Genomic DNA, 17,812 nt, shown 5'->3' on the forward strand with positions numbered 1-17,812 from the left:
CCACATCCTGCCTTCCTTTGACAAGATGAAAGTCTTCTCAAGTCCCACCTTCTCCAGGAAGCCTTCTGAGACTATGCTCACTGAAGATGTCATCTCCCCCGAATCAACTCGTTCAACTACACTTTATATATTTGATTGGTCCCACCACATATGATTGGTAAACCTTACACATTAATTGCCTCACACATTGATATGCTTACTACTCAATATAACAAAGGAGACGGGTGAGATTTTTAAAAAAGACCATTTTAAAAAACAATTTATATAAATAGATTCGTATACAAAGAAGAAACACATATACAGAGCACCCCAATTACCAGTATGGTGGATCCTACCCCTTCTTTTCTGCATTGGGAAACAGAACAGAGAACAGAAAAAAATGATTCCATCTTGCTTTTAACTCTTTCCACCTATGTGCTCAGTTTTTCAAGTAGAGTTTCTATTCCTTTGCTGGTGCTTTTGTTTTTTTCCAATGTAGGAATCAAGCTTTTCAGTACAGCTTTGACTTTGTTTGCAACTTCTAGGTCACAACTCTGAAGGAGGCTGAAGAGAGAAAAAAAATTAAATTTCAAAGAACTCCTACATCATCTCCAATACTACCTGTACCAATAGTATAAAAGACTTGGTTAACTGTGAGACAAGCCTTGTAACTATATACACATTATTTTTCATTCAAAGGATGAATGATGAGGACCAGTAGTTTATATTATAAAGCCATGGAAAAAAATGTTTTAGAATCTTGCTGGTGGAGTCACCCAAGCAAAGACATTTGTAGGACCAACACCATTCCATACAGAGTTGGCTCTACCTTCACATTATCTTACGACTTACTTACATCTGTCTTAAAATGATTCTACATGTATTCTATCTTCCCTTCCCCATCTCAGGATTATAAGCTCTAGAGCAGGGACCGTATTTTATTTATTTCATGATGCTACATTTATAGAGCAGACAGCCAAAAAATGCCCACCACGTGGCTGAATAAAAATGTGTGAAGAGAGGCACAGAGAGGTCAGAGTTAGCAGCCTTCTCACTGAACTCCACAGCACTAACGTTTAGTGAAGGGGCGAAGAGCTTCACTGTGGAGCTTCACTGCTTGGGTGTGAAACCTGCCTCTACCACTCAGTAACTGTACAACCAAGAGCACGCTATTTAAACTCTCTTAAGACTCAGTTTCCCGAATTGTAGAATGGGATTCACAACAGAGTCCACCTTCTACCTCACAGAGTTGTTTTCTGAGGTTCAAATGGCCTTGTATCTAAAGCTCCCAGCCAGAGCCTGACACTTAGTAAGCACTCAATAAACGTTAGCCATTCAACAAAATAACCCCAGCCTCTGCTTTCTGAAACCCTGCCCGAGTACCCTATCAAAAGTGAAGGGAGCCCTAGAGGCTGGTAACAGCAGGCCCATTTCTCTGTGAACAGGACATACAGCTCTGACTGCAGAGCACCAGGCCTGAATTTCCTGTTCTCTTCTTTTTCAGGACCATATGTAAATACGGACCTCTGAAACACATTCTAGAAATGAGGTACTTGGTATTTTCCAAAGTCCCTGGTCCCAATAACTTCCATTATGTCAATAAAGAGGAGGATAAATGTTCAGCACCAAGCAGTATTCTACTGCTTCTGGAAGACAAGCAACAAATTCAGCTTGCCACCTATGATGCTAAAAAGTAAAGTTCCCTTGTAATGAATTTGTGACTCACTAGGTGTTTTAATTTCATGCATCTTGGCTAAACACACAGTTATATAACACATAATAGTTACTGCTTACTAAGCATATGCCACATATTAGACATAATACTAGGCATTTTATATGCATCATTCCAATCTAGTTTTCATAACAACCATAGAGTTATGATTAATCTCATTTTTTTGCCACCAAGAAAATTAAGGCCCAGGAAAGCTGAATTTTCCCAAGGCTATGCACTAAGCTGGAACCCAGGCAGTCTGTCAAGAGCCAATACTCCCAAATGTTAGAGAATTTTGCTTCTCTGAACTACTTTTCAACCAACATACAAGGCTGATTTTCTTTTCACCTAAAATTTACAAAAACAATTTTTTGTATTATTGTTATATATAGCTCAATTTCCATTTAGAACTTCAAATATTTCCTGTGTTCCTGTTCCAATTCTAAGTAGTGCTCCATAATAAACCTATAGTATCCTTCCTATGTTTGAAATCCACCTAATGGGAGAACATCCTTTATAAATTAATTTCATGGCATTGCTGAAATTTCCAGTTAATTGAGTGTAAAGAAAGAATGTGTCAGTAGATGTTAATACTCCAAATGCCTGGTAAAAGAATTTGTAACAAAAAAGTTCATGTATTAGCTAATGAATTCTGACCATTTGACATCAACTGGAAAATTAACTAATTTTAAGCAGAAATGAACAAAATGATCTGTAACACTTACATATTGGGAGACACTGACATACCTGAAGATATGAATGCTCCTGCGTGTGTTTGTGAGTACATGTGTACCAGATCAGGTATATGTTGAAGAAACATTTAAAATAACACTTGCAAACAATATAAATTAGGTTGTATAGCATGTTGCAAGTGAAATATCTTGAGAAATTCAAACTAGAGTTGGTATCTGTTTTCCCAAACCTTAATAACACAGCAGGGGAAAAATCAACAGTAATTGCTTCAAAGCAACATACAAATCTTTTTTTAAATGAATGCTCTTAACAGAAGGTTTTCATCTGCACATAGAATGTCTGGAAAATTTCAATGACTTGTGGATTGATTATAAACTCAACTAAGTTCAGAGAATAATACAAAACAGGCCACAGTTCATCACTGTTTTTTTCTCATTTTAAGTCAGATATCAACAATTAGCATACAGACTTCAGTAGCAAATGCTCTTCCAATCCTTTTAGAATCTTTTAAAACAATGAAGGAAATTACATGTAGAATTAGGCATGATTTAAGAATCAACATTGTCACAGTTTTCACAGGGACATAAGTTATTCATTAAAAAAATACAAGCTGGGCATGGTGGCTCACGCCTATAATCCCAGCACTTTGGGAGGCCAAGGTGGGCGGATCACGAGGTCAGGAGATTGAGACCATCCTGGCTAACACAGTGAAACCACATCTCTACTAAAAATACAAAAAATTAGCCGGGCATAGTGGCAGGCACCTGCAGTGCCAGCTACTTGGGAGGCTGAGGCAGGAGAACGGCATGAACCCAGGAGGCAGAGCTTGTAGTGAGCCGAGATCGCACCACTGCACTCCAGCCTAGGCGACAGTGCGAGACTCCGTCTCAAAAAAAAAAAAAAAAAATTATGTTTTTGTCAAAACCATAAACATGGTGAAGCCACCTGATATCTTGTGAATGTTATAATTTGTCAAAAAGATGGTAGTTAAAAAATCCTAAGGGCCAGGCACAATGGCTCACGCCTGTAATCCCAGCACTTTGGAAGATGAAGATGGGAGGACTGCTTGAACCTGAGTCTGAGATCAGCCCAGGCAACATGGGGAGACCCCCATCTCTACAAAAAATAAAAAAATAAAAAAATAAAAAAATAGCTGGGTGTGGTGGCATGTGCCTGTAGTCTTAGCTACACAGGAGGCTGAGGTGGGAAGAAAACTTGAGCCCAGGAGGTTGAGGCTGCAGTGAGCTGAGATTGTGACATTGTACTCCAGCCTGGGTGACAGAGTGAGATGGAGTCTCAAAAAAAAAAAAAAAAAAAAATTCTAAGGACTGACTGAAAGAGTTACATTTGCTTTCTAATATTTGGTATGCTTGTCTAGACCATGACTGACTGGAAGTAATACTAGACTACTGAGAACAAATATTAGAACTGAGAAATCAATGTGAAGGAAGTATGTCTTCTGCATGACCAGGCCCTGCTCAGAGAAGGGCACACGATATACATACCTAGAAAGAATAATGGCACCTCGATTTACACTAGCCCAGGACTTCAGGTTCTTCATACCAACATGCTCTACAAGAGTTTTTGCAAAACAACCTGTAAAATATACTGAAGCTTAGTGAACATCATATAATAAGATTTATATTCCCTAACCCCTTCTCTACTGTCCTCAAACCTGCAAATATTTTTAAATAAAAAAGCTAATAAAAGTAGCTTTCACCCAGTCTTCCTTTTAACACTAAAATTCCAATGCAGGTTTATCTAATGCATTTTCAAAAGAGCGATTTCTTTTAACTCTGATCCAAAACCTAGGCTATGTTTAGCAGTAATTACTCAAGATAAACAATGAATTCTAATAAAACACTCACTGAGTTATGTCTGCATTTCTTTGTACTATTTAATGATTTAACTTTGACCTGAAAGCTATTCAGTAAATAAATGTTTCACAGTAGCACCTCATGGTTGGTTGAAATCAAGTTCTTCCTCGTGGAGAAATGCTCACTCAGAAGGTGCCATGAACATAACACAGTGTTCACGTGTTCAACAGTGGTTGATAAATGATTGTTCTAGCTTACACTTGGCATTTCTCTTTACAACGCTTACATACTCACAAACCAAAAATACCATTTGTCTCCTGTTATTCTGGTACTTCTGATTCCCAAGGTCTTGGTATTAACTTTTTTACTGTGCAATTAATGCTTGGACAAAGGAGAAATTCTGATAGCTAAGATTTAGTGTAGATGGAGGTAGGGACAACCTATCTTGATGGCAAACATCATAGTCAGGTAGCACGTACTACATAATTCATTCAGATACCTAAGTGTAAGTACTCTTTAAAAGTCAAGAGGCCTATGGCTATTCAGCCTTTCATGGTACCTGCTAAAGAGGGACAGAGTTCACCTAGTGAGGCAAACTGTTTTCCAAAGCTCACAACAATAGTATCTCCTGTCCTGTGTGCTCTTCTAGAATGCAGCCACTCCCCCATCTACAGGGGGAATCCATGTCTTCTTTTGAGTCACAGGGTGCCTCTGTGATTGACTTGACCAAAACAGTATGATGAAAGTGGCATTAAATGACTGCTAAGGATAAATCACGGAAGTGCCAGGCATTTACTTTGTTCTCTCAGGATGCTCACTCTTAGAAAAGCAACCACTATCTCGTGAAGGAGCCCTAGCAGCCTAGAAAGGGAAACTGAAGCTGTTGGTCCCCAGTCAACAGTCAGTACTCACTTGCCAGCCAAGTGAGTGAGTTATTTCGAAAAGTGGACACTCCAGCCACAAACCGAGCAGCCTTAGATGACTGACTCTGAGCACAGAGGAGGCAAGCTCCACCAGACCCTGATCAAGTCATTGTTTTGAAAACTACTACGTTTTAAGGTGGCTACTATACAGTAAAAGAGAATCAAAACAGCTAGACATGCAAGAGGACAAACTCATTTGCTGCTATAGGAATACAACAAGACAAACACATCAGACCCAAACAGGCAGATTTTAGGGTTCTCAGCACATTTTAATTAAGAGGGAGAAAAACCACTGGACATTAAGCCAGACTATTTTTCTGGCATAAACTCAACTATACATTAACTTTTAATAATGAAAAGATGATTCCATATGCTATTTTTTTCTTTAATATTCATCACAAGGCTTCTCTTTTACAAAAAAAATTTTCAGTGAAAAATAGCCCCAGGTCCCCATTCTTAAAGGTAAAGTGAGAAGAGACAGCTCTACTGCTATACTGATTGCCTTGCCATTAGAGCTGCCACTTCCCGTAGGACATGAATTCACGATCTGTCACTTTTTTTTCAGTCATTGTAATGAAAAGCCCAAACTGTTTTAATTCACTAGGGGAAAAAAATCTCTCCAGTGGTTTAAATATTAGATGCAATTTGGATTTCCTAAGTGAAGGTCTGGTTGGAGATAGGACAGAGAGGGGAATGGCATGCAAATGCTAATGCTGTCCTTCTCTAGAGAGCTGAGTTTCTACAGAGCAGCTGTAAGGCTTACAAAAAAACAGAAAGCGCCAAAGACTGGCTTACTCTTTGGTCACATGTATTTCAATACCAAATAAACAGGCACTAGTCCAAAATTCTCTTACGAGGATAATCTTTCTCTGCTTATTCTTTCTTCAAACATAGAGATAAATATCATGCCTTTCTACTGAGGTAATGATACTCAACAATTGGGGCCCCTGCCCCCCTCACCATCCTCATTAGAATGGCATTTTAAGGCATTGACCAAGCCAGGTTAGAAGCCTGCAGCAGCAGAGGAAGGAAAACAGAGAGAGTGGTGGGGGGAGGGGGGTGGAAAAAAGAAAGAAAATTAAAGAGTTCTCGGGCACAAATTTCTAGGGGAAAAAGCATTACCAGCAACCACTGAATCATTTCTTATTCACAGACATCATTTCTAAACACTCAACAAACTTCATTTGAGCCTAAATGGCCGGTATAAAGTTCAGGGATGCCAGGAATTACTGGAATTCCACATAAGATACAAGAAAAGGTCACATTTCATAGCCTACCTTCTCTCCCATTGTCTTTCATCTTTTTATCTCGCTCTATTAACCACTTCAGAACTAGATGTCCTGCAGGATGTTCTGCAATGTGAAGCTATGAGGGGTCAAGAACAGTTAATCTTAAAAGCTGTTTTCATTCATGCAAATACATTTGAATGAATACATACAATTTATGTCACCACATACTGATAAGGACTCAGCCACTTCTAAAGTTCCACAGGCTTAAGAGGTCTTTATCTAGAACAACCATCATACTTGAGGGGACCAGAAATCTATTCTCCCAGACCAAAAGACAGTTATGTCGGATAACACAGCCACTGCACAGCACTTTAGTCTCAGCTTCATGAAATGTGCTCTGAACAGTAGCAGCGCAAGGCTCATCTTAATGCTAATCATGTCTTAGACTGAAATATGCCATTCTCAGACACAAATAAACCTACAGGACAGAACACTATAGCAGAAACATCAAAACTCAATGCTGCATGCTGTTTAAGTACACATGACTACCTAAGGGGATTATCTGATGAGCAACTCAAGAAAGCATCTCTTCAGCTCAACCTTACACCTTTTCAAGAGTAATAGCAATCGTTCCCAGTTACTTGGGTTTCTCCTTAGCAAGTATGGGAGGCAACTGGCTCAGTCTCCTTATAGCGAAACTTTCAAGGTGCATTCATCTTTCCCATTTGTTAATATGGTCAGGAGGAGCCAGGGCTTCTCTAAGATCCATGGCCCACTTCTCTTCCCCAATCTCAGGTGTCAGAAGCACCTTGGGCATTCAATACTTGGCAATGATTTCATTCATAACCAAATAAACGTCTGCAAAACATTCCCAAGTGCTAGGCTTTGACCCAGATGGTTAGAGCAAATTAAAGATGACTTGTAATTGCTGCTGTGGGAGGTTCTTTGTTGTTTATTCAACAGGCATCTCCCTCCCCAGTTTTCTTACTGACACCCCGCATCCTCCAAAAATGAAGTTTTTGTGGCCTTTGCAGCTTTCCTGCCTGGCCTTTAACGGCACATTACCTCTCCGTCCTTGCCACCAGGATGCAGTTCTGTTGCTGCCAAGCTGGCGATGGCATTCATGGCAGGCTGAACGTCTCCAGTGGCAGATCCCAGAATGTCAGACACCAACACACATGCAGACTTATCTAGCACCACTTCTTGGGCGTGTTCTTGCAGGTAGCTTAACAAAGCTGGAGAAATGGATTCTAGGAGCTCCCGTCTGCGGACCTCTGTATCTTTCTTACTGTTGAATATGTTGAATGGGGTATTAAGGTAAGATAAATCGCAAAGGAAATGTGATCTTATTATCACAAAAACCTCTAAGAGCTTATCACAGACTGTATCACACTCTATTATTATTGTCTATCTTTCTGTTAAGCATGTAGACAATGAGTGATTTGAGTATGTGTTCTATCTGTTTTAAAATATTTCTGTCCCCGATCTGAATAATGCCTGCCACAGAACAAGCGCTCAATAAAGGGAGTCTGGCTTGTGTAATACCAAAAAAAAAAAAAAAAAAATCCAAAAACCAAACAACATACCCACAAAACAACATGTTTACACTGCTGTATGGACACCATACTCTAGGGTACTCAAATATGTGGTATCGGTAGCTTTGAAAAGAAAGCAAAAGTCAAACCACACACCTGAATGCCTACTACGTGCCAAGGGCTCAGAGGTATTCTTTTGGCATGACACTTTCGTTTCCTTTTCAAGATAAAAACTTTAAGAATCTGTCAAAAATACAGGCTTGAAAATGGAATTCACCTTTTCAGTAGTTTGAGAGAAGGTATGGATGCGTAAGTGGATTTCTGGACACATGCACTATTCAACATTAGCAGACAACCAGAGCAGAGGAATAAAGAAGTCAAGCCATTCTACTTGTTTTTACCTGTGTGCATTTCCATCTCCTTTTTGCAGAACTTCAATGATTTCTCGTACTGTATGTGCAGGATCTCTGGGGCTTAGTAAGTACAATAGGACCTTCCTTCCATATTTGTCATTTACTATGCTAGGCAACGAACTGATAATTTCCTATAAAATTATAAACAAAAAGAAGAATCAATATCTGCATTCTTAAAAAAGTACCACAGGACCTTCCTTCCATATTTGTCATTTACTATGCTAAACAAGGAACTGATAATTTCCTATAAAATTATAGTGTATGTGCCGCCAAAGTGAGTACAATGTCCTATAAAATTATAAACAACAACAACAACAAAAAGAATTGATATCTACACTCTTAAAGTATGCCTGGAATTAAATGGTGAAGGACATACTTAACTATTTTTCCCAGTGTACTTCATGGAAAATGTGGAGCTAGTTCTGAAATTAAAGCACACAGAGATTTACACTTAGAACACAGAATCAATTCTCTTTTGTGACTAGCATTACTGAACAACTCATTTATATTAACTGACCAAGCCCAAGGACTTAAAAAATCTTTAAAGGTGTTATCTTCATTCATCATGGCCAGTATTTCTTGGGCCACTATTACGAGGGACATCACTTGCTGAGGTCACTGAGTAGAGACAGTTAATTTGCAGCTGCATTTAAATGTAGCATCGGCATGAATGAAGAACATTTCTATTAGAATTTCCCTGCTGGGATGTATGTGAAAGGAGATAAAGAAACTCTGTTAAATCGAACAAGTGGATAAAGGCTTTTAAAGTTAGGTTGCTTATTCATGGCAAATGAAGGCTGTTTAGCTACCGCAATGAAAAACAAAAACAGAGGAGGAGGGGAAACCAAATCCAGAAAGCCTCAACTAAGCAGTTACAAATTACACTGTATGACATTTCCAATCAACATACCCAAGAACAGTAACCTCCTTTTCTAGTTGTTCGAATTTAACGGACAAAAGCAATGTCATCCCCACCCTAACTAAACTTCTGTGTAAATCTGATGTTTTCAAAGACAGAAAAGTCACTTGAAAAATTTTAAAAATTCCTTTATTCTTAATAGAGAAGATCCAACAGAAGAGTCATCAATTTGTTTCCCCACCTCTGACACTCCTACTTCTTGTAACAAACTTTACAAGTATTCAGTGCATGTTTGAGCACCCCATATTCTTTAGAACTGGCTGGGCCTCGGAAAGAGTTCTGTCCAACTGGCCAGGTTTACTGATGAGGCATCCAGAAAGAGGAGAGGACCTGCCAGAGGACTCACAGCGGCAGTATCCTGGTTCTCCAACTCCAAATCCAGTCTCTTTCAAACATAAAACCTCCTCTTAAGGAAAGGGATTCTCTCTGAGATGATATATTCAGATCTGCTCTTCTTAAAATGGCCTATTTATCATGATGAGATTAACAATTTTAGTGTGAGGAACCGAGCTCAAAATCAAGTCAGCCATCAACCATGGGACCATGAATCTCGCTGTCATGATCCTACAGCTGATGATGCTGCTCCAGGTTCCAAACACCATGTTTCTCTTTTTAAAATCCCAACCTTCCCTCATTTTTTGCACAAAAGTATAGCATGCTTCTGATAACAGTAGCTAACACTCGTTAAGTGCTTACTTACTAGGAGTCAAGCACTACTGAGAACTGCGCACTGATCATAATCTTCTGATCACTATGTCCTGTTTCTAGCAGTCCGATCCTCATTATGCTCTCCTAATTACTTCTGAAGTCTAAGATCACAGTATAAAGATTCCCATGTAAAACATAAAAGTTTTCAGAGAACTGAAAATTCAATAGTTCTAACCACCTCAAAATAAATATATAATTTCAAGCACCCAGGGAAAATGAACATAACATTTCAGTAATAAATGGGAAAACACACACACACAAAATATACAGAACTTGTTACAAGGTAGGGAACTCTTTCAAGGCAAACAAGCTCCAATGTGAATTCAATCTATGGTTTGTTTTTTTTTTTTTTGAGACAGAATCTCACTCTGTTGTCCAGGCTGGAGTGCAGTGGCGCAATCTTGGCTCACTGCCACCTCTGCCTCCTGGGTTCAAGCAATTCTCCTGCCTCAGCCTCCGGAGTAGCTGGGACTACAGGCTGCGCCATGACACCCAGCTAATTTTTGTATTTTTAGTAGAGACGGGGTTTCACCATGTTGGCCAGGCTGGTCTCAAACTCCTGACCTTAGCTGATCCACCCACCTCAGCCTCCCAAACTGCTGGGATTACAGGCATGAGCCACTGCACCCGGACAATCTATGTGTTGTTGATAACGAAGTGTTTAATGCCCCAAATACGGCGTAACTTGAGTGTGCCTTTAGTGTACCTTTAGTTACCTATATTAAGCTTTAACCAACTCATAAAAGAGGACAAATGCTTTAATTTCTTATATATTTTGTTAATTTGTTCAAAGAAAGAGGTGAGAATAATACATAGGCTGGGCCAATTTCTACAGTTAAAACAAAACAAAACAAAAAAAATTGAAACAAAACTTCGCGGCCCTTAACAAAATGATTCTGAACTATAACACCATTAAAATGTTTTTTTTTTTTTTTTTTTTGAGAAAAAAACAAAAACTGTATGTAGTGAACAATTATAATGGCTACTCTTCACTTTTATTTAACATTTTTTTCCCTTGGTATAGGGAGGAGGCATGACACTGGCAATGTATTCCTCAATATAGCGAGCTTTCTCCACAGCTTCCACGCTTAGGGACTAATCCGACACATACGGCTTGGGCAGAAATTGTTTTATAAAATGAGAAACTGGGACTTCATGATACGCATAAAACCTGTGCTTAAATACTACTCAGACCAGTCCCCAGATTCATTGACCTTTACTCCCTTTTGGTTTGTAATTAAGGAATTTAGAATCTAAATTCATATTTAATTAAGGCTTTTAAAAGAATGCCAATGTTTATAAATAGCAATTTTACAAAAAACTAAAAAACATTTACTTCAAAATGTAATATTTTTCAACCCACCTTATTGATCAGAAAAAAAAAAAAATGTAGTATCATTTAATCCTTCCCCAGATCACTCTCATTCCAGCTCTCCCCTACCGTCAAAAACACACATCTTTGAAAGAGTACTATAGACTTCACTTCTCTTTAACTCGGGTTACAGAGAAAATGGGGAGGACGTTCTGGATTATCACACGGTGTGTACTAACAATTCCAGTGACATGTATAAATAGGTAAGAGACAGCTAAGGCATAGTTATTTTTGTGCAGAATTTAGTCTCTGGGGTCTTGAGTTCAAGCTGTGTAGCCTTTGGCAAATCCATTAACCTCTTTGCATATTAATTCCCTTATATTTAAAAGGAAATGATATACCCGCCTAACGCATGGGCTATTACCAGGAGCAAATCAGAAAAAGTCACACTGCAAAGCGAAAGCTGTCACAAAATAATTATTTCATATGAAAAACATACCTCTCAATATGTATCTCCTCCTTAACTATGGAGATTAAATAAAGCTAGCTGAGTCATGAGTTTTCACCCTCAAGAGAAAGAATAGCAAAAACTGTTTAATTTGAAAGGTTCTGGCTTAGCTTACTCCTAACAAGAGTCAACTTACAGAAAATTCACAAAGGCCCATTTATTGTAATTTCTTCTTAAGCTCTACAGTAGGCAAGCAAACAAAGAAAGCATGGGAATTACAAAGACTTTTCTTCCAAAGACATCTTTGGCCAGTTCTGACTGCCTTGTGCTGACCTCTAGCTAGATACCTTGGCACTCTTGTTTTGCCAATGCTCTTTTAAAGAGGAAAGGTAAAGGTCAAAATAAAAGATGCACACATGAAGTAGGGTTAAAGTGTGTGCATTTTTGGTCGAGGTTAGAAACGTAAAAATCAACCCATCCATGGTGCTGAAGACTGAGCCTATGGTGTCCACTCTTACGGTAGTTTGCTGTGGGGACAAAAAGAAATGCAGACTACTATATGGAACCTAAAATCCAGCGAAGAGGGAAGACAGTTAATAAAAAGTTAAAACTAAGAGATTTAACTAATGGCTAACAGAACTATAGAGGGCAGGTTAGATCATCAGGCAGCTTCCCGAGTGTTTTGTTCTGAAAACAGGGTGACTATTTGCAAAAGTCTACCTTTTCAGTTGCAATAAAAAAACTGGAAGGTCTAGTTTAGTGGATACAGTGCCTCATTCAGTTTTGCAAAATAAAAAATGTCCTGGAGATTGCCTAACAATGAGCATATTTAATACTACTTAACTGTATACTTCAAAACGGTTAACACGGTAAATTTTGTTATGTGTAGTTTACCTCAATTAAAAAGAAAACAAATGTGAAGACCTATCGCCATGGAGCTCACACTGCCAGGGACTGTGTGAGCTACGGTCCCTCCCACATCTCCTTGTCTCACACCTGGCCTGGCCACTCATTTACCTATCTGGTCAATGAAGGTTTTGCAGGTTTGTGAGCCCTGGGTGAGATCATGATTAACTGCTCAAGGAAAGGATGGCAAAGAAAAAGACTATAGTAGTTGAGTGGGTGAGGAGACCACATCTGACTAGAAGACCACTATCTGGTGATTACACTAGAGCTTAGTCCTAACAGAAAACAAGCAGTGATTATCGGGCTATGATTTCAACTTGACATTTTGGGAAATCTAGTTACTTTAAATGGAATGCTTAGCAACACACTAAGCTTTCTTGGCTATTTTTAAAAGCACTGTGTAATACAATGGTTTTGTAGTGGCTGAGTGGGAAATAGGAACACATGACTCTCTATATAAACACATGCAGCAAAACTGGCAGCCCAGAGATTCTGCTAAGTGCCTTAGAGAAACTTAACATGTCCCAAGGATACATATACAAGAATGTTCATGGATTTGGATTAGCAAAAATTAAGAATTAAAGTTAGTTTTTAAAATTGTAAACAATCTAAACATCCATCACCAGAAAAATAGAAAATAACTCGCAGTATAGTCACATGTAATAGAATACCATTTGGCACCGAAAAATAAATGATTTAGAATATGGATGGGTAAACTATGATGCATTGGTCAAATCCAGCCTATAGCCTGTTTTTGTCCATCTTGCAAGCTAGTAATAGTTTTTACATTTCAAAAGCGTTTTAAAAAACAAAAATAAAATGAACAAGAATACGTGATAGGACCATATATACCCCACAAAGGCTAAAATAATTATTAACTGGTCCTTTATAAAAAAGGCATGCTGACCCCGATGCTAAATCTCACAAACATGACAAAAGAAAAAAGCAAGATGCAGAAGAATACATGTAAGACATTATTTATACAGAACTTGTAAACATGTGAAATAAAATTACATACATGTTTTACAGAACAAAAAACGTCTACATACAGTGAAAGGATAAGGAAATGCATATGAATAATAAATACCAAATTTATCATAGTAGATATGGGGCGATGACAGGATACCAGGGATGGGTACACAAAGGGCTTAAATTTGAACTGTATTTGTCAAGTTCTATTTTATGCCAGGTGGTGGGAGGCTGGGTGTTCACTGTATTATTCATACCTTTCTGTATATTTTAAAGACAATGCCTTTAAAAATATGCATCAATATTTATTCACCCTCAAACAGCAATTAGCTAGTGTACTTATTTACTTTCCAATGAACATTGCTGTCAAACCGCTTGCGTATCAACGACTACAAAGGTAAACTGGATGAAACTTCATGTTTGTTTAGGAAACTAAAGTAGTTAGAAAGAGCTCGTATCCATTTTGAAAGGTGAAAGGCTCAGCTGACCAGGCTGTGATTTGAACCTGACTTTTTTGGGAAGTCTGGGTGCCCTGAACAGAGTGCTTAGCAACACTAAGCTTTCCTGTTTATTTTTTAAAAGCACTGCATACTGCAACTGTTTTTGTCGTAGATGAGGGGTGGGAAAAATTCAAGGGCAATTAGCATTCCAGAATTTTATCACAAGCTATACAGTTTAATAATACACAGAACCTGTTGAACATTTGTCAGTTACAGACAAGAGATCGGCAAATCAGGCCATTCAGGGAAAGCTGCCCTAAGTATGATAAAGTCATTAAGAATGTGGGTTAAGCAGTTGTGGGAATCAAAGTGATATAAGGAATTAAAACTGTTTCAACAGCAACTTTAAGTGGCATATATCTTTGGAAAAAAATTAACAGACAATTCTGGCAAATCGTGAAGGAAATCTGGTTTCTCTTGAAATCCATTTGGAACAGTTATGCAAATTTTAGTTGTCGTGAAAATATTAAACAAAAGCAAACTTTCAATATCCCAGCCTGTTTCCATTTCTGTGAAACAACTTTATTCATTAGCCAATTCTATGGCCTCACATCTCTGTCACAGGAATGAAAAACAATCATTATTGATTGGAGTCAAAAGGCTAATAAAGTCACAAGGAACATGTCAAAATACTCAGTTTGTAACGTTGAAGTCTTGCCAACTTGTTTCTTCCCACAATCCTATCCCAAAGAAAGTCATCACAATCTTAAAATAGTCAAGGGTAAAGTTGGAAAATGACAGCAAGGGCATGAGAAACTCACACACACTGGGACCTACAGCTGGCATCTAAGAAAACAATCTTCCCCTCCACTAGCTGGTATACTTTTTCTACTACACTCAGCTCTACTGATCCCGAGGGGCTACAAAGAGAGACCACAGCACCACCACCCGACAACAGGTAAATTCTCTTTTTGAATCATCCACATTCTTCTTTCTCGCAGATGTGAAAGTACCACTTGTCGTCACTAAGATTTCTCTAAGGGTCCCATTCATGTATATCAAACAGAAAGGCTTGTGTAATTTTCAGACAAATAACCTATGTCTATACAGATTAAGTGGTTTTCAAGACGTTTCCAAGTTTGGTCACTACTATCAAGCTTGTATTTTCTTATCCCCACTCTGCTGCAACCTCTACCATATACTCAACACCACTCATACACTAAAAATAGAAGAAAAGAAAAGACAATCGTAGAATCAGAAAAAGAGGCTATTGATACAGAATGAAGAAAACAAATAGTTTAGAATGCAATTTTTACTTTGAAGAACTTCCCCTAAGAGGACAATTAGTTTTTCTGAAGGCCAGTTTAGGGACAAATACACTACATTCATGTATTACCACTTTATGGTCATTACACTGGACTAGAAGGAATTGCTGAAATGTAAAAAGGAAGCTAGAGCTTTAATTTGAGTTATAACTTTTAATTTGACCCTACAAAAGCTCTAAGAAGCATCACAACTGAGTGAGTCTTGTACATTTTTCTTCTCTATCAGCTCAGTCCTGCACAGATGTAATGATTAACTGGGTAACTGTGCAGAGGTAATTATTTCTCCACAGGGAGAGAGAGAATTTAATAGGTCACAGATATCCTCTGCTTGTATTTGAGTTCTGGAATAACTGAGGAATTACTATGCTAATTTCTGATCATATCTAAATATTACTTTGCTAACTTTCCATAGTTTAGAATCGCATATAGTCTAAAGTACCATGTTATCCTAATCCAAAATAAAAGTGTTAAATCTTAATTTGACCAGTCTTAAATATTTAAAACAGTATTAATATCAAGTTACAAGGTTAAGATTTATACAGGAATAAAACCTCCAAAATAAAACATAACTAACTTAAAAGTAAGCAAAAATACTGATAGAAGGCACAGCTGCAAGTCTTTACACATTCATGGTGAAATCAAGCTTACACATCCACAATTGGTTTATCGATATAACTTAAATTCAAGACCATCAGAATTACTTACTGATATGATTATCTGCTTCACAAGCTTAGTATCATCAATACAATCAAATGCTGCCAGTAAAACCAAATGGGAGTATTGGCCCTGCAAGAATTGGAAGCCAGTAAAGGTTAAAAACAAGTGCATAGATTTTCCCTCTTACTCCACACACAGAATATCTTCATAAAGGTTACCTACATTGACAACTTGTCTAACATAATATAAACAAGATGAATAAAAGCAATTCTAACGAACTTTCTCTCTTATCACGACCTCATTAATTATATTCTAGAGGTAAGGTTGATTTTTTTTAAAGCACATTATTCATTACCAAATGTCTAAAACTAATACCTATGTAAACAGGTATGCTGTTAATGAATAGCTACTTGAAAATTATACTTAAAAGTTCAAGTTATAAGATTAGGTTCAAAAAACCTACATATATAAACACATATATAAGATACTCCAATCATGAAAAAGAAAATATAAACTCACATAATTTTACACACACACACACACACACACAGATATACATAATACACGTACACAGAAAATCCTGGAAGGCAAGGCATTGTAATAGTCATCTCTGGGTTATACAAACAATTTTTAATTTTCTTTTCTATATTGCTCAATTTCTTTAACGTGATCTCACAAAATTAGAATATAAACATGAAAAAGATAAACTAGAAGAGTATAATTATACACTGAATGAGAATGATATAAAAATCATTACTTTAAAAAAGTATAGCTGCATGAGATCACAGAAATACACATGTGGCTTTCACAACACTTATCTTTCGAAATAAAATTATTTCCATGATGCTAATACTGTTCCAAACATTTAAAGAACACCTACTTTATGTTAAGAACAAAACAAAACAAAACAAAACCTGTTTCCAGAGCTTGTTGCATGAGTATCCTGGATTTTGATATAATTGTTTTAAACTTTGATAGGAATTTGATTTTTGATAATAACCCACAATCATTCAGAGCCAGATCTGATGAATATCACAGATAATACAATTTCAATCAGAAACAATAACGGAGTTGCTAATTGTAAAGTCAAAAAGACAAACTGAAGATAAACAACAAAGGTCTAATACCCTTACTATACAAAGACCAACAACCAATTAAAAATGGGCAAAGAACATGAAGAGTCAGATCACAAAAAACAGAAGTACAAATGTCTTTAAATGTATGAAATAATGTTTTAGGAACTAATTGAGGACAATAATTAAAACAATGAAATGCCATTTATCCTATAAGCGATGGTGAAAACCTCTGACAATAGACTAATTTATCAAAGGTTTAGGAAAAAGCAGGCACACTTTTATGTTGATGAGAATGTAAAGTCGTTCAACTTCTTTGAAGGGCAACTGACAACACTTATACAAATTTAAAATGCAGGTATGACCTGATCCAGCAATTCTAGTTCTAGGGATTCATCCTGTAGACGTGTTTCCATGTAAGTACAAAGACTTACATACGAGTATATTCACGGAAATACTAATTGTAATTTTAAAAATTCTAGAAACTACCAAAATGCGCTACAGTAGGGGCTGGTTAAATAAATTATGGTACAGGCATATGATGAAATATTATAGTCACTAAGAAAAGTGAGGTAGACAGATGTATGTATGTTGAAATAAAATGACCCGTAATATGAATTAAGTGAAGGAAACAAAATGAAGAACAATGTGCCTAGTACAAAATCACTGGTTTCAGTTCTCTTAACTCAGACATACATAAGCATAACCAAGCATAAAATATTTCTGGATGAATACAACAGAAGCTGGTACAGAAT

General features: G+C 37.4%; 1 protein-coding gene across 1 annotated transcript in view; it reads right to left on the bottom strand.

Annotated features, from left to right (window-relative positions):
• Positions 1-230: 230 nt before the first annotated feature.
• Positions 231-17,812, bottom strand: part of PUM3 (pumilio RNA binding family member 3) — a 41,386-nt gene continuing 23,804 nt past the window's right edge. The window contains exons 13-18 of the mRNA XM_017860550.1: positions 16,033-16,113; positions 8,289-8,431; positions 7,418-7,640; positions 6,401-6,488; positions 3,889-3,979; positions 231-543 (exon numbers count right to left, since the gene is read on the bottom strand). Coding sequence (XP_017716039.1) covers positions 411-543; positions 3,889-3,979; positions 6,401-6,488; positions 7,418-7,640; positions 8,289-8,431; positions 16,033-16,113 — 759 coding nt within the window. The 3' untranslated portion in view covers positions 231-410. The remainder of the gene's footprint in view (positions 544-3,888; positions 3,980-6,400; positions 6,489-7,417; positions 7,641-8,288; positions 8,432-16,032; positions 16,114-17,812) is intronic.

This window comes from Rhinopithecus bieti, unplaced genomic scaffold (assembly GCF_001698545.2).
Source record: "Rhinopithecus bieti isolate Rb0 unplaced genomic scaffold, ASM169854v2 scaffold_55570, whole genome shotgun sequence".
NCBI classification, from domain to species: domain Eukaryota; kingdom Metazoa; phylum Chordata; class Mammalia; order Primates; family Cercopithecidae; genus Rhinopithecus; species Rhinopithecus bieti.